The sequence below is a fragment of the Theropithecus gelada genome, chromosome 2 (assembly GCF_003255815.1).
Source record: "Theropithecus gelada isolate Dixy chromosome 2, Tgel_1.0, whole genome shotgun sequence".
Taxonomy (NCBI): domain Eukaryota; kingdom Metazoa; phylum Chordata; class Mammalia; order Primates; family Cercopithecidae; genus Theropithecus; species Theropithecus gelada.
Window position 1 is genome coordinate 179992726 of NC_037669.1, and position 23073 is coordinate 180015798.

At 39.3% G+C, this 23073-nt stretch overlaps 2 protein-coding genes and 1 non-coding gene across 6 annotated transcripts in view; 2 read left to right on the plus strand and 1 right to left on the minus strand.

The window, feature by feature from the left end:
* FBXL2 (F-box and leucine rich repeat protein 2) overlaps nucleotides 1-23073 on the plus strand; it is a 146542-nt gene that overhangs the window by 122133 nt on the left and 1336 nt on the right. For 2 of the 3 annotated variants that reach the window (XR_003118041.1, XR_003118043.1), the window contains one exon: nucleotides 3953-4220. The exons of the other annotated variant lie outside the window; for it this stretch is intronic. The gene's annotated coding sequence lies outside the window, so the exon portion shown is untranslated. Of the gene's footprint in view, nucleotides 1-3952; nucleotides 4221-23073 lie in introns of those variants that run through there. 3 annotated transcript variants of the gene reach the window in all.
* The window catches only part of UBP1 (upstream binding protein 1), a 53811-nt gene that overhangs the window by 11161 nt on the left and 19577 nt on the right, over nucleotides 1-23073 (minus strand). The window contains exons 4-12 of one of the 2 annotated variants that reach the window (XM_025374921.1): nucleotides 17897-17973; nucleotides 14030-14135; nucleotides 12887-12993; nucleotides 10741-10893; nucleotides 10528-10638; nucleotides 9982-10089; nucleotides 3528-3631; nucleotides 1428-1482; nucleotides 650-743 (exon numbers count right to left, since the gene is read on the minus strand). In XM_025374921.1, the coding sequence (XP_025230706.1) occupies nucleotides 650-743; nucleotides 1428-1482; nucleotides 3528-3631; nucleotides 9982-10089; nucleotides 10528-10638; nucleotides 10741-10893; nucleotides 12887-12993; nucleotides 14030-14135; nucleotides 17897-17973 (915 nt within the window). The remainder of the gene's footprint in view (nucleotides 1-649; nucleotides 744-1427; nucleotides 1483-3527; nucleotides 3632-9981; nucleotides 10090-10527; nucleotides 10639-10740; nucleotides 10894-12886; nucleotides 12994-14029; nucleotides 14136-17896; nucleotides 17974-23073) is intronic. The other variant, XM_025374922.1, reaches the window with a different exon arrangement.
* LOC112619887 lies at nucleotides 15226-15286 on the plus strand. The gene has a single exon (XR_003118370.1). It is a non-coding gene; the product is annotated as a U7 small nuclear RNA (small nuclear RNA).

Consider the following 23073-nt stretch of genomic DNA (forward strand, 5'->3'; position numbering starts at 1 on the left):
GGCGGCCATTATGCTACTGAAAAAAAGCCAATCTCAAAAGGTTATGTACTATATGATTGCATTTATATAACATTCTCAAAATGACAAAATTATAGAGACAGAATATAAAGTGGTTGCCAAGGATTAGGGATGGTAGGGGAAGGGTGTCGGTGTGATTCTAAAGAGGTAGCAGGAGGGAGATCCTTGCAGTGATGGCATAATTCTGTATCTTAACTGTGGTGGTGGTTACAAAAATCTATACCATAACATACATTGTGCCAATGGCAATTTCCTGGTTTTGCTACTGTACTATAATTATGTGAGAAACGGAGTGAAGAGTACACCAAAACATCACTGTACTAGCTCTGTAACTTACTGTAAAACAAAAATCATTTCAAAATAAAGTGAAAAAAATCATGTAAATCTATATACACGTACACACAAATGAGGGCACATAAGTCTGGTAAAACTGTTGACTGAACCAATGTCAACTGCCTGGCTTTAATAGCATATAATAAAAATACGATATTCCTATTGGGGGATAGATATAAAGAACTTTTCTGTGCATTTTTCTTTGCAACTTCAAAATTTTAAAAATATAAAGTTAATAAAAGCACAGAAACAAAAACAAAACATTCTCATGCACAGATACACACACACATACACATACCTGAAAAATTAGAGAACAGTCTTGTGTAGGAAGAGAATCTGTTTTTGAGTAGCCATTGTTGCGTCTCCTGGATCGTAGTTGAAGGCTGAATTTGCTATTAACAATGAAAATGAACATAAATAAAAGGAACCATTCAAACTGAGAACACTTAAACAATTGACACAGAAAGCCTCGGAGTTTGAAGTAAAAAACACCCAAAAAGAGCATGAGTCTGACTCCAACAATCCAAATAATGACGCAGGCCCTTGTCAGAAACTTAAACATGATACACAATGGGATGCTATTCAGCCATAAAAAAAAGAAAAATCATGCAGCTGCTAATGAAATCATCTTTTGCAGCAACATGGACAACATGAACACTTCATTGTCTTAAGTGAAATAAGCCAGGCACAGAAAGACTTATATTCTCACTTATAAGTGAGCTAAAAAATTTGAACACATGAAGGTAGAGGTGAGAGAGTGGAAAAATAGGTAACAGAAACTGGGAAGAATGGGTGAGGGATAAGAGACAGGATGAGAAGAACTGGATTAAAGGGTACAAACAAACATACAATAAAATAGAAGAAGTAAATTCAGTATTTGATAGCAGAGTAGGATGACTATACCTAAAAAAAATGTACTGAGGTGATGGACACCCTAAATATCCTGACTTGATTACCACACATTATATACATGTAACAAAACTTCTCACCTACTCCATAAATTTGCACAAAAAAACAAAACTTTAAAATGTAGGACCCTGAAAGCATCAGATAGTTTTTAGTAGAAAGATACTTACTTCACCAGAGGCCTGTGAAGCTCCATCTCCCTGATGATTTGGGGAAGAAGAATTGCTGGGGAGAAAGGAGAAAGCAGGAAATTATGATTTTTGTAATGCATGTATGTTTTAATCAAGGCATTAAAAGCTGTTTATGCAAATTTCAAGTAAGGCAACAGTGGGAGAGCGCTATGAAAGTTTGCAACAAAAATGCAAGCACAACAGCTTAGGGTGTGGATATGATGACGAAATAAGACACAGAAGACTGTGTCTTAATTTGTGCCTTCTTCATCTGTTCTAGTAAGAAATTCAAGTTTTGTGAAACAAAAAGGCTTCCCCAATTATCTTCGGGGATGCCAAGGAAAATGAAGGATACACGTTAATTTTTTTTGAGACAGAGTCTCGCTTTGTCGCCCAGGCTAGAGTGCAGTAGCGGGATCTCAGCTCACTGCAAGCTCTGCCTCTCAGGTTCACGTCATTCTCCTGCCTCAGCGTCCCGAGTAGCTGGGACTACAGGCGTCCGCCACCACGCCCAGCTAATTTTTTTGTATTTTTAGTAGAGACAGGGTTTCGCTGTGTTAACCAGGATGGTCTTGATCTCCTGACCTTGTGATCCACCCGCCTTGGCCTCCCAAAGTGCTGGGATTACAGGCGTGAGCCACCACGCCTGGCCTACACATTAATTTTTTAAAGTTAGGGGAAAAAAATACGAAACATCAAATTAAACAGTTGAAAATAATTGCCAAAAAAAAAAAAAAATGAGCTACAAGAAATAGTATAATGATCCTAAGCAAAAATATAAAATTATACTCCTTTAAGTAATACATATATCCAAGATTGATGAGGGTGAATTTCAAGAGAACAAAAGAAATTAACCTGTACCACTATCCTTGTGCTTCTAAGTAAAATGAAATGAAAACTCCACAGGGAATAGGGCTACCTTCGGGCTCTTGAGCACCAACTCCTTTCTTAGCCCCCGTGCCTCAATTGCTTAGGTTTATTATCTTGATTACTTATATCCTTTCTACCCATAAGAACTTAAGCTCCTTCATACGGGGGTCTGTCTGTTTGGTCACTAATGTATCGGAACACTTAGTACAGTGCTGGGAACACAGTGAGTTCTCCAGCCTACTAGTGAGTACATAAACTTACAGCTCACCTTTAAAGCCATAATCATTTTCTAAGATTATTCAGACTGGACTGACGAGGAAACTATTCTAAGCCCTCAGAAATAGTAACCTACTGGTCCTCTGGTCACTCCTCTAAGTTGCTGAGTCCAAGGGTATTTTTCTACTCTTAAAGCATAATAGCCTACATGACACCAAGCAGCCTTCTCAGTTTATCCATCTCCTCAGAGGGAGAGCACATTTTTGCTTGCTTTCTCATCAGACCTTGTCAGCATGACCTGAGAACCTTTTCCTTTGTGGTCTTAGCTTTCATAATTTTCCTCCCCAACAAGAAACTTCCTAAAAAATAGGGAACTTCTGATGTGAATTATTCTGCATCAGTTCTGCAGCAAAGCCCTGGAATGGAAAGCCTCCATGGGGTACCACTGCACCTTCAAGATGCCCAAATGCAGTCTCCTGCTCCCACCCCGAGCTCACTCTAAACTCTTGCCAGTCAAGGCTGGATAACAGAATAAAGAGTCCACCATTTCCATTTCTAAAACCACAGCAAATCTGTAGAAACAGAAAGGTCTTCCCTTAAAGATTCAATTAAAAAAATAGTGTATCAATTGGGAGAGAAAAGAAATACTGCAGAAAATAACCCATTTGATATAAGCATTATAGACAAGAGAATGAACTTAGTAACAAACTGACTTTGTCATTCTCTCTTTACCTATAGACACTATTAATGTTGTCTTTAATCTCACAAAGAATGTATCTTGGCTATATCTTGAAAATGGCCCCTTGTCTACAATTACCATAGTTGTGACTATGTAAGGCACAAGGGGCTTGGAGTAAAAAAGGCTGGTAGGCGAAGAAAAGACAATGATTGTCCTCTGCCACTGAGATACAGGCTATTTCCCCTTACTATTTCCTTCAGGTACAATATAAACAAAAGGCTGCTGTACATGGAGAGATGGGGAAATGAAGGCACATGATTACGCAAACCAGATACCTGTCTGGGACACTGCAAGTGCTCTGCTGTGGGGAGGTGAAAGTGGGCGCTGGGGAAGGGCTGTTATTCACATAGGCTGTGGGGGCATCGGGCCACGGAGAACACTAAGGACAGAAACAGAAATAAATTAATGATATGCTTTTAAAATATGTGGAAGAAATATTTTTGTAATTCACTCACTAGCCAAATGCAAGATTATAAAATGCGAGACAGCTGACATTTATCAAGCAACCTCACAGACACATGTCAAATTTACTTCTGTGTGGCAAAGAAAAGTTTTACCTGCTGTGTGCGTCTAGACACTGATTAAAGACCTAAAGTGATGACAGCAGCAAAAATTTATAAAGGCATTTAAAATATATGCTTAAGTATAATTCGCTTTCAAGAGCTTTCTCCTCCCTCTTTACCAGTATCCTCTTTATCAGTTTCCCAACAGGCACCTATCAAGATTTAAGAATGGCGAAGACAAGAAAGAATTTATAAGCAACATCTGACATCACATGGTGACCTGAAACATGGCTCTGACCTAACTAGTGCTCCTTTTGCCCTCTTCCCCAATGAGCAGCCTCACCAGTACCCATTTGCTTCTTTGATACCTCTAAAGAGTAATAATCTTCAAGACAGACCAGACAGGCCAAGCATCAAAATACATCAACTGTGTACAGTACTGCCTCTATCTCTCTCTCTCTCTCTGTTTTATATTTTCTGGAAGTGTTATGGTAAACTTTAGTATTTTTCAGCTCCAGGCAAAATTCTGACCAGAAACAGAACAAAGACACGGAGATACATGAACTATTACAATTAGGAGAGTTGAAAAAGTCAAAGTCAAAAGCATGCTAAGCATGCCAGGGTAATCTCAAATAGAAGTCTTCAAACTTGACATATAGACATCACATGATGTGATTTCACTGTACAGGTATTCTTTCTAAAAACCAATGGATCTGAGGACTCAGTTTCAAGGGTCCCCTTTCATAATCATCCTTCTCTCATTTTACACAAGAAAGGCATCACATCTAACCATAGCCTTGGGGTTTAAGACTTTCCCAGGCTGGACATGGTGACTCATACCCTTAATCCCAGCACTTTGGGAGGCCAAGGCAGCAGCCCAGGATAGCTCAGGATAGCTTGAGTTCAAGATCAGCTTGGGCAACATAGTGAGACCCTGTTTCTACCAAAAAATAAAAACAATAAAATAAACATGAGGCTGGGCGCAGTGGCTCACGCCTGTAATCCCAACACTCTGGGAGGCTGAAGCAGGTGGATCACAAGGTCAGGAGATTGAGACCATTCTGGCTAACATGGTGAAACCCCATCTCTACTGAAAATACAAAAACTTAGTTGGGCATAGTGGCGCACGCCTGTAATCCCAGCTACTCGGGAGGCTGAGGCAGGAGAATTGCTTGAACCCGCGAGGTGGAGGTTGCAGTGAGCCGAGAACATGCCATTGCACTCCCGCCTGGGTGACAGAGTGAGATTCCATCTCAAAAATAATAAAAAATAAATAAATAAATAAATAAATAAAATGAAGAAAGACTCTCAAAGCCAAGCTAAAGACACTAGGATTTAAAAAAAAAAAATAGCCAGGTGTGGTGGTGCACACCTGTAGTCACAGCTACTTGGGAGTCTGAGACAGGAGAATCACTTGAATCCGGGAAGGGGAGGCTGCAGTGAGCCATGACTGCACCACTGCACTCCCGCTTGGGTAACACAGTGAGACCCCCATCTTGAAAAAAAGAAAAGTACATAACTCTAATGACTAAGTTTTTCTGTAAATAAGGTGATTTTCAACTATTTGCTATCAAAATAATTCAGGAGGACCTATTGTCAACTGACATATATTGAAATAATCTAGTAGATCACACAAAAATGTCCCTGGGATTTTTGACAGATGATTCAAAAGGACTTCCAGGACCTAAATGGCATTGCTGAAAGAAAAAACAAAACTTCTCATATCTATAAAATTCTAGAAGTTAATTCTACTCTGTCTCATCATTCAAGATGCACTTCCAATAATATTTCTATTTTTACATTTAATAAATTTTCATCAAAATCTGTAGGATTTGTTTTGATAAATTGGTACTAATAAGTTTTAAATATCTTGACCGAGTTAAGACGCTATGGTCATAGCAAATTTTAAAAATTAAATTTCAATTTATGTAAATTTGTTGAAAGGTAATTTTTTTGGGGTGATCATTTAAAAATTTCAGTTTGGTCATCTGAAGCCTCAGGAAGAAAAAATAAAAATAAATAAGAAAAAAATTTTTAAAGATTTTCAGGCATAAAACTATGTCATATTAAGATAAAATTTAAAGGGAGTGAATTAGAAACATGAGACCAAGAAGGAAGAACAGAGTAAAATTTTGGATTTAATTAATTTTTTGAATGAACAATAGCAGTGGTCAAACTGCTATGGCATTTAGATTCCATAGGATGCACCTCAAGAGTAATGTTACAATTTTATCTTAAATTGTAAATACAAATCGCCACCATGCCAGAACATTGCTTCCTTTGCAGCTATTTAAATTTATGATGAAAAATTTTATGATGAAAACTTTCAGATGTCAATCTGGAAAGGTGCAAGTGTATCCTTTCTCAAAATTCTTTTGAGGCCAGGCATGATGGCTCATGCCTATAATCCCAGCACTTTCGGAGGCCAAGGTGGGAGTATCATTCTGAGGCCAGGAGTTGGAGATCAGCCTGAGGAACACAGCAACCTGTCTCAACAAAAATAAAATTTAAAAAGTACTCAGGCATGGTAGTGTGTGCCTGTAGGCCTAGCTACTCAGGAGGCTGAGATGGAAGCATCACTTGAGCTAAGGAGTTTGAGGCTGCAGTGAACTTTGATCACACTACTGCACTCCAGGCCCAGGTGACTAGGCAAGACACTGTCTCTAAAAAAATTTTAAAATTATTTTGAGGAGGTAAGTGTCAAGACCACTGGTGTAATGGAGCTAAGAAACTGTGAAGCACACTGAGGGCAGAAATTAAGTCTCACCAATGGTTACAGGGGCTTAAAACGCTTGTCTGACATCCATCAAAAGCAATGGATACATGGAAAATAATCTCAACTACCCAATTATTTATCCCCTTAAAAATAAGAAAAATGGGCCGGGCGCGGTGGCTCAAGCCTGTAATCCCAGCACTTTGGGAGGCCGAGACGGGCGGATCATAAGGTCAGGAGATCGAGACCATCCTGGCTAACACGGTGAAACCCCGTCTCTACTAAAAAAATACAAAAACCTAGCTGGGCGAGGTGGCGGGTGTCTGTAGTCCCAGCTACTCGGGAGGCTGAGGCAAGAGAATGGCGTGAACCCGGGAGGCGGAGCTTGCAGTGAGCTGAGATCCGGCCACTGCACTCCAGTCTGGGCGACAAAGCGAGACTCTGTCTCAACAAAAAAAAAAAAAAAAAAAAGAAAAATGACTGCTGACTGATTAGTTCTATTACCAGTCAACTTTCAAAAAAGAAATCTAATTTAGCTGGAGAGCTTTGAATAAACTTATTGCATGGCATACCAACTTTGCTATAAAATATATTTTACACAACAGTGCCCATTCTTTTAAAAGTACAGCCTTTTAAGCCAGGTGAGATGGCACACACACACCTGTGGTCCAACTACTCAGAGGTCTGAGGCAGGAAGACTGCTTGAGGAGTTGGAGGCCAGCCTTGGCAACACAGCAAAAGCCCATCTCAAAAAAAAAAAAAAAGCCGGGCGCGGTGGCTCAAGCCTGTAATCCCAGCACTTTGGGAGGCCGAGACGGGCGGATCACGAGGTCAGGAGATCGAGACCATCCTGGCTAACACAGTGAAACCCCGTCTCTACTAAAAATACAAAAAACTTAGCCGGGCGAGGTGGCAGGCGCCTGTAGTCCCAGCTACTCGGGAGGCTGAGGCAGGAGAATGGCGTTGAACCCGGGAGGCGGAGCTTGCAGTGAGCTGAGATCCGGCCACTGCACTCCAGCCTGGGTGACAGAGCGAGACTCCGTCTCAAAAAAAAAAAACAAAACAAAACAAAACAAAAAACTAGACCCTTGTTTTTCTTTCCATCTTACAAAGTATCACCTCCTCAGTTTACACTGTTTGATAAACCCAAGACCCTGTGAGCTGACTAGCAAATCTAATCATGGGCATCACACACTGTCGCCTCACCTCTACTATCTGAAAGATTTTCCTGCTGCAACATCCCCTCCACACGTAAAATATAACACAGCATAACATGCACATATAAATAATGTAAACCATTTAATATTAAAAGTATCAAGTCTCTCTAAACTTTTGGTAATTCTTGCCAGCCATTTGAAGAAATGAAGTCATCAAAAAGCTTCAAGTTAGCATGGCAGAGTAATGTAGAAACACCAAGTTTACCAAAACTCCATGAAATTTTGCTTTTAGGTATTTAGATTATTCTAACATTCGAAAAGCAAGCAATGGTGCAGTGCCTATGCTCCTGAAGATAGTCTGTAATTCATAATGGTGCCAGCGATGCCTGGCCTGCACTCATAGTTATGGTTTCAGTACACCATGAACACAGTCCCTCCCCAGGTAAAGAATGATCACCCATTTTAGGCTGTAGAAATTGGCAGTCATCATTTGAGCCAATCATATACAGCTCAGAGATGAAGACCAACAGACACACTAAGAGTTTTATTGTACAGCATCTCCTGGTAACCAGTAGTGACTATTCAGTGTGGGACCATTTCATTCGGCATCTTTTCGACTCTAACAGTAAATCTGGATATCCCTTTTTACTGAAAGCCAACTGTAACAAGACAAAAACTCTTATGAAACGTTGGCCTTCCTTTGTAGAAATCTGAAGAAACATGAAATTCTGCAAACTTTCTTTTTTAAGGGATCAATCTATACCCTGCTTTTTTAAAAACAGGTTTTCAAAATGAGCTCTAACCACCCCTAGAAGCATCTGAACAAAATCAAATACAGCCAGGGCAGCAAGCAATACACGACGAAGATGTGAAATCCCAGGCCAGTGAACTGCTGACGTTTTGCATACTTTAGACTTGAGTTAAGAATCATTAAGAATTTACCAACAGTTTTCCCATCTTCAGATTACATCTGGGCTATAATGAATTTCTTTTATTTAGGAATTACCAGAACCCACTTCTTTACTAGTTAAATGGTTTATAACAGGAGAGGAAAAGTGAGTTACCAGAATCCCCCCGCACAAAGAAGTTTACTAAGAACCATTGGTGGGTCTTCAGCTGGGAAATCAGAAAAGGATAAAAACAAAATTGCTGTGGTGGGTGTTTTAGGAAAGAATATACAGCTGTTTTAACGATCTTTGATTCGAATTAAAAAAAAAAAAAAAAAAAAAGCCCAGTTAAAGAAAATGTAATGTGCGCTTCCAGTGGCACTAGGATGAGTACAATTTCAATTTCATTGCATAAAGAAGCACTAAAACATTTTTATTCAATACTATAATTGGAAATGAGTTTCTTGTGATAGTGCTTGTGACAGTAACATTCAAAGTCTACATTTAACCACAGTAATTGTGATATGTGTAAGAGTGAAAAATCCTCTGGCACTTTAACAGTGCAAAGACTGCAACAGTGAATACAGCAGTCATGAATACATATGATGACAATTATTTTAAATGATTCTTTAATGTTCTGTGTTTACATTTACTGAAGGTATGTAGCTGATCTAAGTTTGCAAAGCAGGATCATCCTTTGTGGACTAATAGATGAAGAGTCATGTCATAAAATAAAGATTTGCTATACTTAACCGGACAAACCACATATTCAACCAGATGACCCTGACTGCATATTGAGGGGGACCCAGGTCTAAGTGTAGCAAGGTACACTACTTTGGCCCGAAGCATTAATTCGCAATGCAAGTGCCAAGAAGAAACATGAATCCCATCAGTTTTTTTCTTCTACCAGTGCTGCCAAACAGGCTTTTAGAAGCATAGACAGACACACATTTTTATGCTACATGCAGAAAAATGTGACAAAGAACTGCACGTGTTAATGTCAAGCTTGCTGCCATCATCTAACTGTCCACAAAATTTTCTTATCAAGTATACATATGAGAAAGCAAGACCCTTTTCAGTTACACAAAAATAATAGCTAATTTACTAAAGAAAGTATTTTCAATTAATTTCAGTGCTCTTGAAGGAGGTGTGTGTGTGGAGGAGAGAGAGGGAGGGAAGGAGGAAGGGAAGGAGTCAGGGAGGGAATACATATCTCTGAGTGTCTTTTTTTCCCTCCAAAACCACCCAATATGGTCAACATTGTTTTTTGCTTTGTTTTAAAGTGTTAGATTTAGGAAATTTTCCTCAGTGAGGAACAAACAGAAGCAGGAAGTCTAAACAAAAGCAAATTAAATCAAGACATGGACATCAAAAACAATTTTGGCTTTACTTTGCGGTGGAAGTTGGTCCTATATCTAACACTGCACAAGGTTTCTTGCACAATGAAAAGAGAAGCAGAAGTCCCTTACACTGCCTCGCTTTGCCAGAGAATCACCGTAGTCTGCTGGCAAAGTCCGCTTGCTGGACTTTTTCTGCTCATGTTCAACTGCATCTTCAATTATAGGCTCAAGCCTCATCTGGACAAACACCAAAGATTGGGATCAATGTCTTTTCATTATACAAAGAAAGATCTAACACCCTGTTTCATGTCTCTTCAGTCCAATTAAACAAATGTATGACTAACAGGATTCAAAGTTAAAGAAAATGCAAAACCCCAGCAGTGACAAAAATTGGACTTTCTAGGCCCCAACTTAAGTCTCTTGCCAACTTCAAAGTTTTTAAGGTCTGTTTCTAAGACCTCATTGGGATTTCAGCATCTTCATTTAAGATCCCACCCAGGAAACAGTCTAACAAAATCCCCAAATTTAAATATTTTCCCCACAAATTTCACAAACAATAACGTGTCAAACTGCCACCCAATCTTCCCCAACCCTTTTGTAGCAAAACTCATCTTAGAAATAGACTAATATGCAACCTTTGCTTCTCTTCCAAAACCAAATGCTGCACTACATTACCTCTGTGAGGATTGTGGTATCATAGGACGGCTGATACTTTTCTTTTTCATGAGCTGTTCTCTTCTCCATCTTCTCTCGGTCAGTTTTTTGTTTCCTGTCTGCACCTTTAGGCTTAAAAACAAAGTATACTATTTCATCCATCAGGTTGCAGACACACAGCTTTATAGGCAAAACTGAGCCTTAATTACGGAAAACCCGGGTTCTCTCTCTTACCTTAAAAACTTTGATTTGGCAGCTAGCTGAGTGTAGATGATCTGTGTATTCCCCGTTTTCGTTCTGCTTAAATGTGTCAACCTGGATCCTAAAGGGCACTCCCTTTTCACCTCCGTGCTTCCGTGGAGTAAATTCTGTGCTGATGCAGTGTACCTATAAAACGATTCAGGCTGAAATGGATTCAAAGACCTACCACTGGTTATTTTTCTATTTTGTTCCCTCTTGAGTGACCTGACACCACTATAAATTCAAGATCCTTTAAAATGAACTCATCGCACATACTAGCCAAATTACCTATGAACCTCTCTAATTGTTTTTAAGATATGGCTTCCCTCTCACAAATCCAGCTGAGCCTCTCCAGACTTTCTGAGCTCTTGCCCATCACAATGCCTTGCCTCTAATGTAGGACTTGGCTCCAATGAGGGGTAGAACACTACAGTAGCTTCCTATGTATACTGCCCACCTCCACCTGGGACTGTCTGCTAATCTCAGACCCAGGGTCCTAAGCCCTGTTCAATCCACAGCAATCTTCACCTCATCATTTAGAGCTTCTGTTGTTTGTCCTCTACTGCCATTAGCCCTGCTCTACCCAGCCAACCATCTTACTGCCGTTCCTACAGACACTAATTTGTGATACTTTGCCTGGGGAAATTTCATAGTCCAGAAAGCCCACTACCCATACTATTCTGTATCCATCTAAACTCTTTGGTCAACTCTTCAAAGACTATTCAGGATCCAGAGGGCAATACTCATCCTTCTACCACTCCTGCCCTGTCTCCTAATACCCACCCTGGATGACATCCTTAGGGTTTCACACAGAGTTAACAGCAAGACCTTGGTCATTTCTGACAGCTACACATCCCCTCTTCTAATGACTCACTATTAAAACTGATCTCTGCAATATGACAATACAACCTGAGATGTAAAGCCAGGTCTTGTATCAGTCTGATTTACTACATAACTAGTTGCCTTATAGACAAACACCAACAGTATGAGTTTATATCAATATTTGGCTGATATAAACCATGCCCCCAGTGATTTAACTGATGGAGAATAATATTGGTAGAATACCAAAAGGCAAAATACAAGTTATTTTTTACAGTTCATGCAAAGCATAGCTTATGTAGGCTGGTCAGCCAGTAAGTGGTTTTCCTCTTGTATATATTACCTACCTGGTAGTTTAAATTTCACCACATACAAATTTGAACATTCTGGGTATTAGAATTACTATTTTTTTAAAATATAGAATAATGATATTATAGTTACTTTTAAAAAATCATCTCTTAGAGACATGATATTTATGGATGAAATAGTATGTCTGAAACTTGCTTTAAAGTACTCTAACAGGCTGGGCATGGTGGCTCACACCTGTAATCCCAGCACTTTAGGAGGACAAGGCAGGCGGATCACTTGAGGTCAGGAGCTCAAGACCAGTCTGGCCAACATGGTGAAACCCCCATCTCTACTAAAAATACAAAAATCAGTCAGGCATTGTGGTGCACACCTGTAATCCCAGCTACTCGGTAGGCTGAGAGATAAGAATCGCTTGAATCTGGGAGGCAGAGATTGCAGTGAGCCAAGATCACGCCACTGTATTCCAGCCTGGACGACAGAATGAGACTCCATCTCAAAAAACAAACAAACAAACAAACAAAAAACCGTGCTCCAACAATAAAAGGGGGAAGAAACTACAAAAAACTGCTAAAGCCAGGTGACAGTTACATGGATAATTAATCATCATTATTATCCTATTTGTAGAGGTTTGAATTTTTCAGTATTAGAATGTTTTTAAAATAATGCTTGAAGGAATTTTAAAACCTCAATCTTTTTTCAATTGTATCCTCTTAAATGGCAACTTTTGTTCAAGAGAAACACATCTCATGAAAAACAGACATTTTCATTATTGGGACTACTAGTGGTAAAAATAACATTTGAATAATGCTTTCCATATCATAGAATGTCTTCATATATGTTAGTTTAAAATAGGATGAACTTACTAGATTAAACCTAACTATCTATATAGAAAGACACTACAACATAGTTTACAAATAGGCATTTCAAGGAAATGATACTGTATCAAAAATTCAATCCTGCCATGACCTAAACAACTAGGTTAGTATGCTTCTAATAATGTAAAAATCCAAACCTGAATGAAAGCAGAGGTGCGTTTTGCTGGGTCCCACAGAAATTCAACCGCATTTAACTGGCTTGGATTTGTCCTTGTGTCAATTATTCCCACAGACATTGGAATATCTATGTTTTAAAAAGAAGTTACATAAAAACTCATCCACTTTAAATAACTTAAAAACTTACAACCTATTATATTCTAATGAAATAATTGTAACTGCTTTGAACTCTGTCCTTCAATGGTCTCCATGATCAACTTCCTCAACATGGAAACCTACCCTAAACAAGTATCATAGTTTCCCCTACCATGGTTTGTATTTCATTTTTTTAAGAATATGATAAGGCTGAGCGCGGTGGCTCACGCCTGTAATCCCAGCACTTTGGGAGGCCAAGGCAGGCGGATCACCTGAGCTCAGGAGTTTGATATCAGCCTGGCCAACATGGTGAAACCCCATCTCTACTAAAAATACAAAAATTAGCCGGATGCAGTGGCAGATGCCTGTGGTCCCAGCTACTCAAAAGGCTGAGGCACAAGAATCGCTTGAACCCAGGAGGTGGAGGTTGCAGTGAGTCAAGATCATGCCACTGCACTCCAGCCTGGGTGACAGAGCAAAACTCCGTCTCAAAAAAAAAAAAAAATAGATGGTACCAGTTTACAATTAAATGGTTTCAAAATCATAGAATTCCAGGTTCACATTAGTTTAGCACCAAAAAGTTACTTGACTCTTTAACTATAAAACAACTCTCTCGGTTCTTTATAATACAAGGATGGGAAAAAAATAAAAAGAAAAAAATGTATACATGCATACATATATATATGTGTGTGTATGTATATATGGAAAACAACTCTAAAGACACAAGATCCTAGCCAGGCATGGTGGCGCATGCCTGCAATCCCAGCTACTCGGGAGGCTAAGGCAGGAAAATCACTTCAAGATGGGAGGTGGAGGCTGCAGTGAGCCAAGATCGTGCCACTGCACTTCATCCTGGGTGAGAGAGCAAGGCTCTGTCTCAAAAAAAAAAAAAAAAAAAAAAAGACAAGACATAAAATCCACAAACACCAAACTTTCCCCACACAAGTAATTCATGATGCCCACATAACACATTACTGGGCATAGCTAAACAATGCCCTCATCTCCATGGTCTTGATCACTGCCTGTACCTAAATCAAGAAGTCTGTCTCCTGGGCGATTCCACTTCCATCCTTCAAGTTGCTGATGCTCTGTGTATTGTAGCCGTCTGTCATGGAATACAACCCTTATGATGCTCTGTGGAATAAGTGGGGAAAATGAGTACTTTTAAACTGCTCCAGGTAAAATGCAGGACCATTTCTACTTCTTATGTGTTAACGCATAGCAGTAGAACATACACAACCAGATTCTATTTTAAACATTCCAAAAGTGAACTCTTTTGCCCTTGGATACCTGGATTACGGTACAATTACTTGGTGCAAAGAATTATAACTCAGAAATTAAAATTATAAATAAAATGGTAACTTAGGTATTGATTTGATAAAATAATTTGTTATTGCAATTCAAAATTAAGGTTCTTCCCCCTAAAATTAATGAGCAAGAATTCTATTCCTATAAAGAAAATACCAGATGCACACAGGAGTTATTAAAAATGAAAAGACAGAGACAGAGAAACCCAGGCACAATCGTAAAACTTTGTTAATTTAAAATAACAGTTAACAATTGAGTTTTTTTTGGCTGGGTGTGGTGGCTCATGCCTGTAATCCCAACACTTTGGGAGACCAAGGAGGGCATATCAGGAGGTCAGGAGATCGAGACCATCCTGGCTAACACGGTAAAACCTTGTCTCTACTAAAAACATAAAAAATTAGCCGGGCATGGTGGTGGGCACCTGTAGTCCCAGTAGCCAATTAAAAGTAGCAATTTTTTTCTTTGAGATAGTTTTAAAAAGAGGCCAATGTGGGAGAAATTTATAGGGCTCAGTGGCTGCTTTATTCCATGCCCATCTTCCTCACCTGTACCCACACCTGCAGGGCCTGCCCAACCCATTACCCAGCACCCACTTCACACCTGACCACAGCAAAGCTCTCATAGTGATGGTGCATAGGCTAGTGGTGGCCCCTAAGACACCAGTGCCAGTGGTTCACATTTGCTAGCCAGCTTGTCTCCAGACAAAAGTACAGCACAGAAAATATCACAATTCTAATTGTTCCATATTCGGTGAGAACCATACTAAATACACATACTCAGATGAAAACAGTATGAGAATACAGATATTAGACTTCAGAGCTTTACTAAGCCCCATTCTAGGTCAGACTAAAATACTAAAGAAGATAAAAGGAGGATCAAAGTTAGGAAATTACAAGATATATAAGAAAAATTCTAGCATTGTATAGCTCTTTTAGAATTTGTCTAGCAGGTTTTCCAGTTTCTACCAGAAAACCCTACCCAAAAAAGAATGGAAAGGAAAAAAGGAAGGAAAGAAAAGGAAGGGAGGAAGGGAGAGAAAAAGAGAGGGAGAAGGGAGGGAGAGAGGAAAGGAACTTCTTAAATGAAACGGGGAGAAAAATCTCATTATCTGAAAGTTCTCCCTAAAAGGAGATTGACTACATTTTCAGAACTAGCAACATGTGATGGGGCCCTAACAATAAGACTGAAAGAAAAAAACAGAACAAAAAAAGATGAAAACAGAACAATCAGAGAAAGCACATTGCTAAATATGTTCAGCACATTCAAGAAGTTCCAAAGCACCTTTGCAAACCTATCACTTGATCCCTAAGGTTCCCCCCAAAATTTAAGTAGCATAGTCGAAGATCCTAGGGCCAGTAAATAAAACTCTAGAAGTTTGAAGCATATTTTAGGGACTCTCTAGCTAAAAAAAGGATGTGATTTCCAAGAAATTCATCTTGCAGTCTTTGGTAGCAGCAGACAGTAGCTCTTAATCCCAGACAAGCTTACAGAATATAACTGGATGCCTGGCACATCCACCAAAAATCATGCAGCTGGCTTATCAAAGATGAAGCCAATGTAAAGTGCTTTAAAAATTAACTCTTTTCAATCAGTGAGCTAAATATTTAGATACTGATGCCTTCAGAATAAGTGGAATATACTTGTCTAGTATACTAACACTTAACTAGTGTTGTGTCAGCGAAACATTTATTGTGCATTTATAAGTTAATGGTTTTGTTACTAACAGTAGTTCATTATGTCATAATGAGGTATCATTTTTCCCTTTATTTACTTGCACTAATTTTATGTATTAAATGTTTTTACATGTTTTAATTTGCAAGTAAATACAAGGAAGTTGAACTTAAAAGCAGTTATACAACTTAACCCTGCTATTCCAAGTTAATCTGACAGGTATTTCAACCAGCCTGCCAAAATATTTTAAGCATTAGGTATCACCTATCAGAGTAATTATTCCTAAATCCTACCACCTATTCAGGGAACTGCCCTGGAAAGCCAGCCTGTCTCCACTGATAAATGACAAAGACAATTGTTTCAGAATTGATTTTCTTCAATGCCTTGATGGACACTGAATTTTGGCATTTGGTCTGGATGTCAAAGTTTGTTATATTTTCCTCAGAACACTGAATGGTCATGAATGAGGAACTGAGTTAAAATTACGAATTAGTAAATTCTATAATCCAGCATACACAAAAAAAGCACAAGGGGGAATAGATGAAACAAGACTGGTAAATTGTGGAGAATGTTGAAGTTGGCAGGAGAACTTATAAGAACTCGTGATATATACCAGATATATTTATTATATACCACCATATGATGGATATATGTGGATTCATTGTACCATTTTCTTTACTTCTGGGTATGTTCAAATTTTACCATAATAAAATATTTAAAAAATTGTTCTAACATTTTTGGATCCAGTTTTAAAGACCTCAATATAGGGCCCATCAAATCCTACTAAATTTTATTACGGAGTTTACAATTAAAACAACTTTCCAACTCTTTTACACTGATACATTTAAACAAACAAAAAACCCCAGCATCTTACATGTGATGAGGCCCTAACAATAAGACAAAAAGAAAAAAAAAAAAACCACACAGAACAAAGACAGACAAAAACAGAACAATCAGAGAAAGCACACTGCTGAATATGTTCTGCACATTCAAGAAGTTCCAAAGCACCTTTGGTAACCTATCATTTGATCCCCAAGTAACCTTCCAGGTGCCCTCCAGGTACTGGGCAGCTGGCTTTCCCAGACATGCCACATTAGTTAACACACCAAATTTAGATTGCCTGAATCCAATTCCCACCACAAGGCTGCCCTTCCCATGTTTACCCACCAAAAAGGCAGATCCACAGAGGGCAGTGTCTTTCCAATAGGATGCCCCTCCACACTGAGGGCCCAGCAGCACCTGGGCCCTGACATGCCACTCTGTGGGGAGATGGAAGGATCAAGAGAACTTGTCTCTTGCTAACACGTAGTCACATGAGGTTTCACCTTTCCCCAGTTAAGATTCTTTCATTAACCCTGCCCTGTAATGCTATGGAATTTATAACTAGCCATGATGTATGATGGATACAGGCTAGGAGGGGCTGGGGGCAGGGATGGTTCTGAAGATATATCCTAAAAGAACAGGTCAGCTGGAAAACAGCTATGCCTCCTACATCTAGGATGACTGACTTCTTAATTCAGATACATGGGTAGGGTGAACAGAGATTTCAATTTTTTTAATGAAATTTTACAAGGTAAAGGATTTTTTAAAGTTTTATGCCAACACTGACATTCTTCCCCATATTTATTATCTTTTACTTTTAGAGAGGCTTATAGTTTTTTGTTGTGGTGGTGAGTTTTTTACCCCATAACTGCTACTAACTTTTCTATTGTTCCTTGATTTCCAAGGGTCTTTCACAATTACTCTACCCAATAACGGCTATAATTCCCATTTTACAGGTGAATAAACAAAATATAGCTCAAAAAGTTAAAAAGTTGTAATATAACAATTATTGAAGTGAAATTAATTTTTTTTAAAACAAAAACTCATTCAATCACAGCAATATCCATTTGGGAATTAAAATGGACTGTCCTTACCTTTACTAATTTTCCACTGATCTCAGGCATATCACCCATTTTCCGATTATCCAGCATCCGAATTTCGTAAGACTGACCTATTTAAAGAAATTGTGTATAAAAAACAATCCTTATAAAGAACATCACTTTGCTTAACATAATTCAAAATGCATGTTTCTCAGAACATACATTACACAATGATAGTTAACTTGCTAGAGAAGCAAATTCAGGTTGATCCTTCTTTTCCCTCTAAAAATCACACCAACCTTCTGTCCTTACATTATTACAGGAGACAAGAGTTTCTCTGTCAATTTATCTTCATCTGCCACTCTCTTACACTAAATTTTTATTATGCTTGCATTACCTAAGACTAATTTTTGTAACAGCTTTTCTCAGACATAAGTTTACACACCATAAAATTCACATTTTAAAAAAGTACGTAATACATTAGTTTTCAGTATAGTCAGAGTTGTACAACCATCACCACTACCAGTTTTAGAACATTTGCATCATCCTAAGAGGAAACCTATATTAGTAGTCATTTCCAATCCCTCCCCCACACCCACCTCCCACCCCCAGCCCGGCCAACTGCTAGCAATCACCAATCTACTTTCTGTCTCTATGATTTGCCCACTCTAGATACTTTTATAAACAGAATCATACAATATGTGGGTTATTTGTGCCTTGCTTTTTAAACTTAGCATAATGTTTTCAAGGTTTACCCATATGTAGTATGTGTCAGTCCTTTTTATTGCCAAATAATATTCATTCCTTTTTATTGCCTAATACTATTCCATTGTGTAAAGAACATACCAAATTTTGTTTATCCATTCATCAGTTGATGGATATTTGGGTTGTTTCCACTTTTAGTGTTCATTAGAAAACACAGACATTCACACATCAATCTAGATAATTAGGAAAATGCTGCAAAAAAATTAATAATGTACTCCAAATCCACAAAAAATGATTTCTGGATTATGTTATTAAATAATAAAAATGACAGTATAATTTGGCATACAGAAAATCAGTAAAAATTAAATAATGCTTATAATATCACATGAAGTTAAGAATCTTTATAACTACCAATACCTTGTCCATACTCCCAGGGGGCTTACAGAAAAATATATAAAGGATTTTAGAGTATAGGATCAAAATTCAACAAGGGGTTATCAAAATACAACTACATCACTCCAAGGCTGGTGAAGGAAAACAACATATATACAGTCTGTTACAAAGAAAAGTTGCTTACATTCATTCAACAGACAGAGAAACACTAAAATACACCTTTATGGCAAGAGACTTTAAAAAGTTAAACTAAGATACAGATTGGAAGAAGATATATGCAGTATATTTAACAATGGATCTGTATTCTGAAAACAGTAAGAAATAATTTTCAAAATGAAGAATACAAACTTTTGAAAAATACACCATTTATATTTAAAATTACACTCAACCTCACAAGAATTTAGGAAATAAAAATTAACAAAAGGTTTATGCTTATTATCAGCTCAATAAGAAATATTTATTATTTTTTATTTATTTATTTTGACAGGGAGCTGCGCTCTGTTGCCCAGGTTGGAATGCAGTGGCGCAATCTCGGCTCACTGCAATCTCCGCCTCCCAGGTTCAAGCAATTCTCCCTGCCTCGGACTCCCGAGTAGCTGAGATTACAGGTGCCCACCATCACGCCCAGCTAATTTTTGTATTATTTTTTAGTACAGACAGGGTTTCGCCATGTTGGCCAGGCAGATCTTGAACTCCTGACCTCAGGTGATCCACCTGCCTCAGCCTCCCAAAGTGCTGGGATTACAGGTGTGAGCCACCACACCTGGCCATAAGAAGTATTTAAATTAGGCTGGGCCCAGTGGCTCATGCCTGTAATCCCAGCACTTTGGGAGGCCGAGGCAGGCGAACCATGAGGCCAGGAAATAGAGACCATCCTGGCTAACACAGTGAAATCCCATCTCTACTAAAAACACAAAAAATTAGCCGGGTGTGGTGGCAGGCGCCTGTAGTCCCAGCTACTCTGGAGACTGAGGCAGGAGAATCGCTTGAACCCAGGAGACAGAGGTTGCAGTGAGCTGAGATCATGCCATTGCACTCCAACCTGGGCGACAGAGTGAGACTCCATCTCAAAAAAAAACAAACAAAAGAAGAAGTATTTAATTAAAAATCAAGTGGGCAAGTATGGGGGAGAAATAACCTTGAATAATGTACAGAATATAAACTAAAAAGTCTTTCTAAAAGGCAATGTGGCTGCACCTGTCAACAAATTAAATACTATGCCCTTTGACTCGGATTCTAATTGGTCAACTTTAAAAAAAAAAAAAAAAAGTGTCACAGAGGGAATATTTGCAAGATAAAGGGCTAATCTCCCCAGTACATAAAGAGCTCCTATAAAATTGTGAACAAATGGGCTGGGCACAGTGGCTCACGCCTGTAATCCCAGCACTTTGGGAGCCTGAGGTGGGCAGATCACCTGACGTTGGGAGTCTGAGACCAACCTGACCAACGTGGAGAAACCTCATCTCTACTAAAAATACAAAAATTAGCTGGGTGTGGTGGTGCATGCCTGTAATCCCAGCTACTTGGGAAGCTGAGGCAGGAGAATCGCTTGAACCTGGGAGGCGGAGGTTTCAGTGAGCTGAGATTGCGCCATCGCGCTCCAGCCCGGGCAACAAGAACAAAACTCTGTCTCCAAAAATTACTAACAAATGTCCAGTATCCCTAGAAGAAAAAAATGAGCAAATGAAATGGACATGTGGGGGTCCACCAAAGAAGGAAATGTCAACAGTTCTTAAACGTATTGAAAGACATTCAACTTCCATTAGAGAAATGCAAATTAAAACCACACTGAAATCATTTTTCACCTATCAGATCAGCATAAATCCGTCAGTTTTCTGCTATATTAGATGTAAAGTGTAACAGAAAGAAGAGTTGAGGATTACTCCCGATTTCTGATCAAGGAATTGAACAGTCACCATTTCCTAACCTCAAAGACAGGTAGGAGCTCACTTGAGGCACAAAAATCAAGAGTTGGCCAAGTGGAGTGGTTCACACCTGTAAGCCTTGCACTTTGGGAGGTCAGGGCGGGCAGATTACTTGAGGTCAGGAGTTCAAGACCAGCCTGACCAACATGGTGAAACCCCGTCTCTACTAAAAATACAAAATTAGGCTGGGCACAGTGGCTCACGCTTGTAATCCCAGCACTTTGGGAGGCTGAGGCAGGAGGATCACGAGGTCAGGAGTTTGAGACCAGCCTGGTCAACACAGTGAAACCCTGTCTCTACTAAAAATGCAAAAATTAGCTGGGTGTGGTGGCAGGCCCCTGTAATGCCAGCAACTCCAGAGGCTGAGGCAGGAGAATCACTTGAACCTGTGAGGCGGAGGTTGCGGTGAGCTGAGATCGTGCCATTGCACTCCAGCCTGGGCAATAAGAGCGAGACTCCATCTCAACAACAACAACAACAAAAAAAAAAAAAACAGAAGAAAAAAGGCTCTGTAACACTTGCTATGCTTAAAGTGGTTTCCCTATTGGAAACTATTATATTCTTCAATGGTAATATCCACTGAGAGAACAACCAGACTTTCAGAAATTTCCTAATTTCTCCCCCAATCCATAAGTATTTTAATACCATGGCTTCCTGAAACAATAGTCTAGGTTGTAACTGAAATATAAAGAAGGATCCAGTATTAATGAAATATAAAGTTAATATAGACCAACAGTAATATTCTATCAGACGCTAGTCCTGTTTTTAGCTTTATCTGCTCAATTTACTTTTCATGTTTTATTTTTTGTTCCATTTTTGGCTCAGAAATGCAAAAATTCCGCCAGAGTTGAAAAATATAACTGTTGTGATTCATGTCCCCACCCATCCTTGAAAACACATACTCTAGCTTCATCAAATGGGACTCCAGGGTAATGCGGAGCCCAAGATGTGACAGTTCCCATTTTGCTAAGTTCAATGCTTTAGAAACCTTATTTCTAAAGTCCTATTCCTATCATAAAATTTTAGTAACATGAACTGAAACTAATCAGGAGGAAATCTCATTTTGTGAAAAATGAAACTAAGCAAAAAGAACTTTCCGAAATATTTAACAGAATTCTTAATCCAATAAACATGCTGTTTCTAGGGCCTTATACCTGTACTTTATTAACATTCTTTTTTCTTTTTTGAGACAAAGTCTCACTCTATTGCCCAGGCTGGAGTACAGTGACGCAATCTGGGCTCACTGCAACCTCCATCTCCCAAAGTCAAGTAATTCTCATGCCTCAGCCTCCCAAGTAGCTGGGATTACAGGTGTGTGCCACCATACTTGGATAATTCTTTTTTTTTTTTTTCTGAGTCGGAGTCTCACTCTGTTGTCAGGCTGGAGGGCAGTGGTGCAATCTCGGCTCACTGCAACCTCCGCCTCGTGAGTTCAGGCAATTCTTCTGCCTCAGCCTCCTGAGTAGCTGGGACTACAGGCACGTGCCAGCACGCCCAGCTAATTTTTGTATTTTTAGTAGAGACGGGGTTTCACCATGTTGGCCAGGATGATCTCGATCTCTTGACCTCGTGATCCACCCACCACAGCCTCCCAAAGTGCTGGGTCTACAGGTGTGAGCCACTGCGCCCAGCCTAATTGTTATATTTTTAGTAGAGATGGGGTTTTACCATGTTGGCCAGGCTGGTATCGAACTCCCAACCTCAGATATCCACCCTCCCAAAATGCTGGGATTACAGGCTTGTTAATTAACATTCTTAGCAGAGTATTCTCCATGTAGAATTTGGTCTCCAAATGAAAATGCATTTGGGGAGTAACAAGGAGAAATTCTTTTTATTTGAAGAGTTAGGGGTTGATCCAGCAGTAGCAAGTCAGCAAGGGAGTAAGATCACAAGTCTCACTCATATTATCACGTGTGGAAGCATCAAAGGCTCAGCCCCCAGCTGTTAAGACAAAAGGCAGTCTATTCCAGCCAGAGCCCTGCCCAAAGGGAAAGCCAGCTATGTGTACTCCACCCTCTGGTGGCTCCATGTTGGGACTACAGTTTTTACTCCACAGTTAAAGTCAAGGACTTAATTGCTCTTCTTACTCAGGCATAACCAGACAAACACAAATACAGGTTGCTTTTTTATTTTGTTTGCATGGGGCGGGGATGGGGGACTGGAGTACAGTGGTACAATCTTGGCTCACTCCAACCTCCGCCTCCCAGG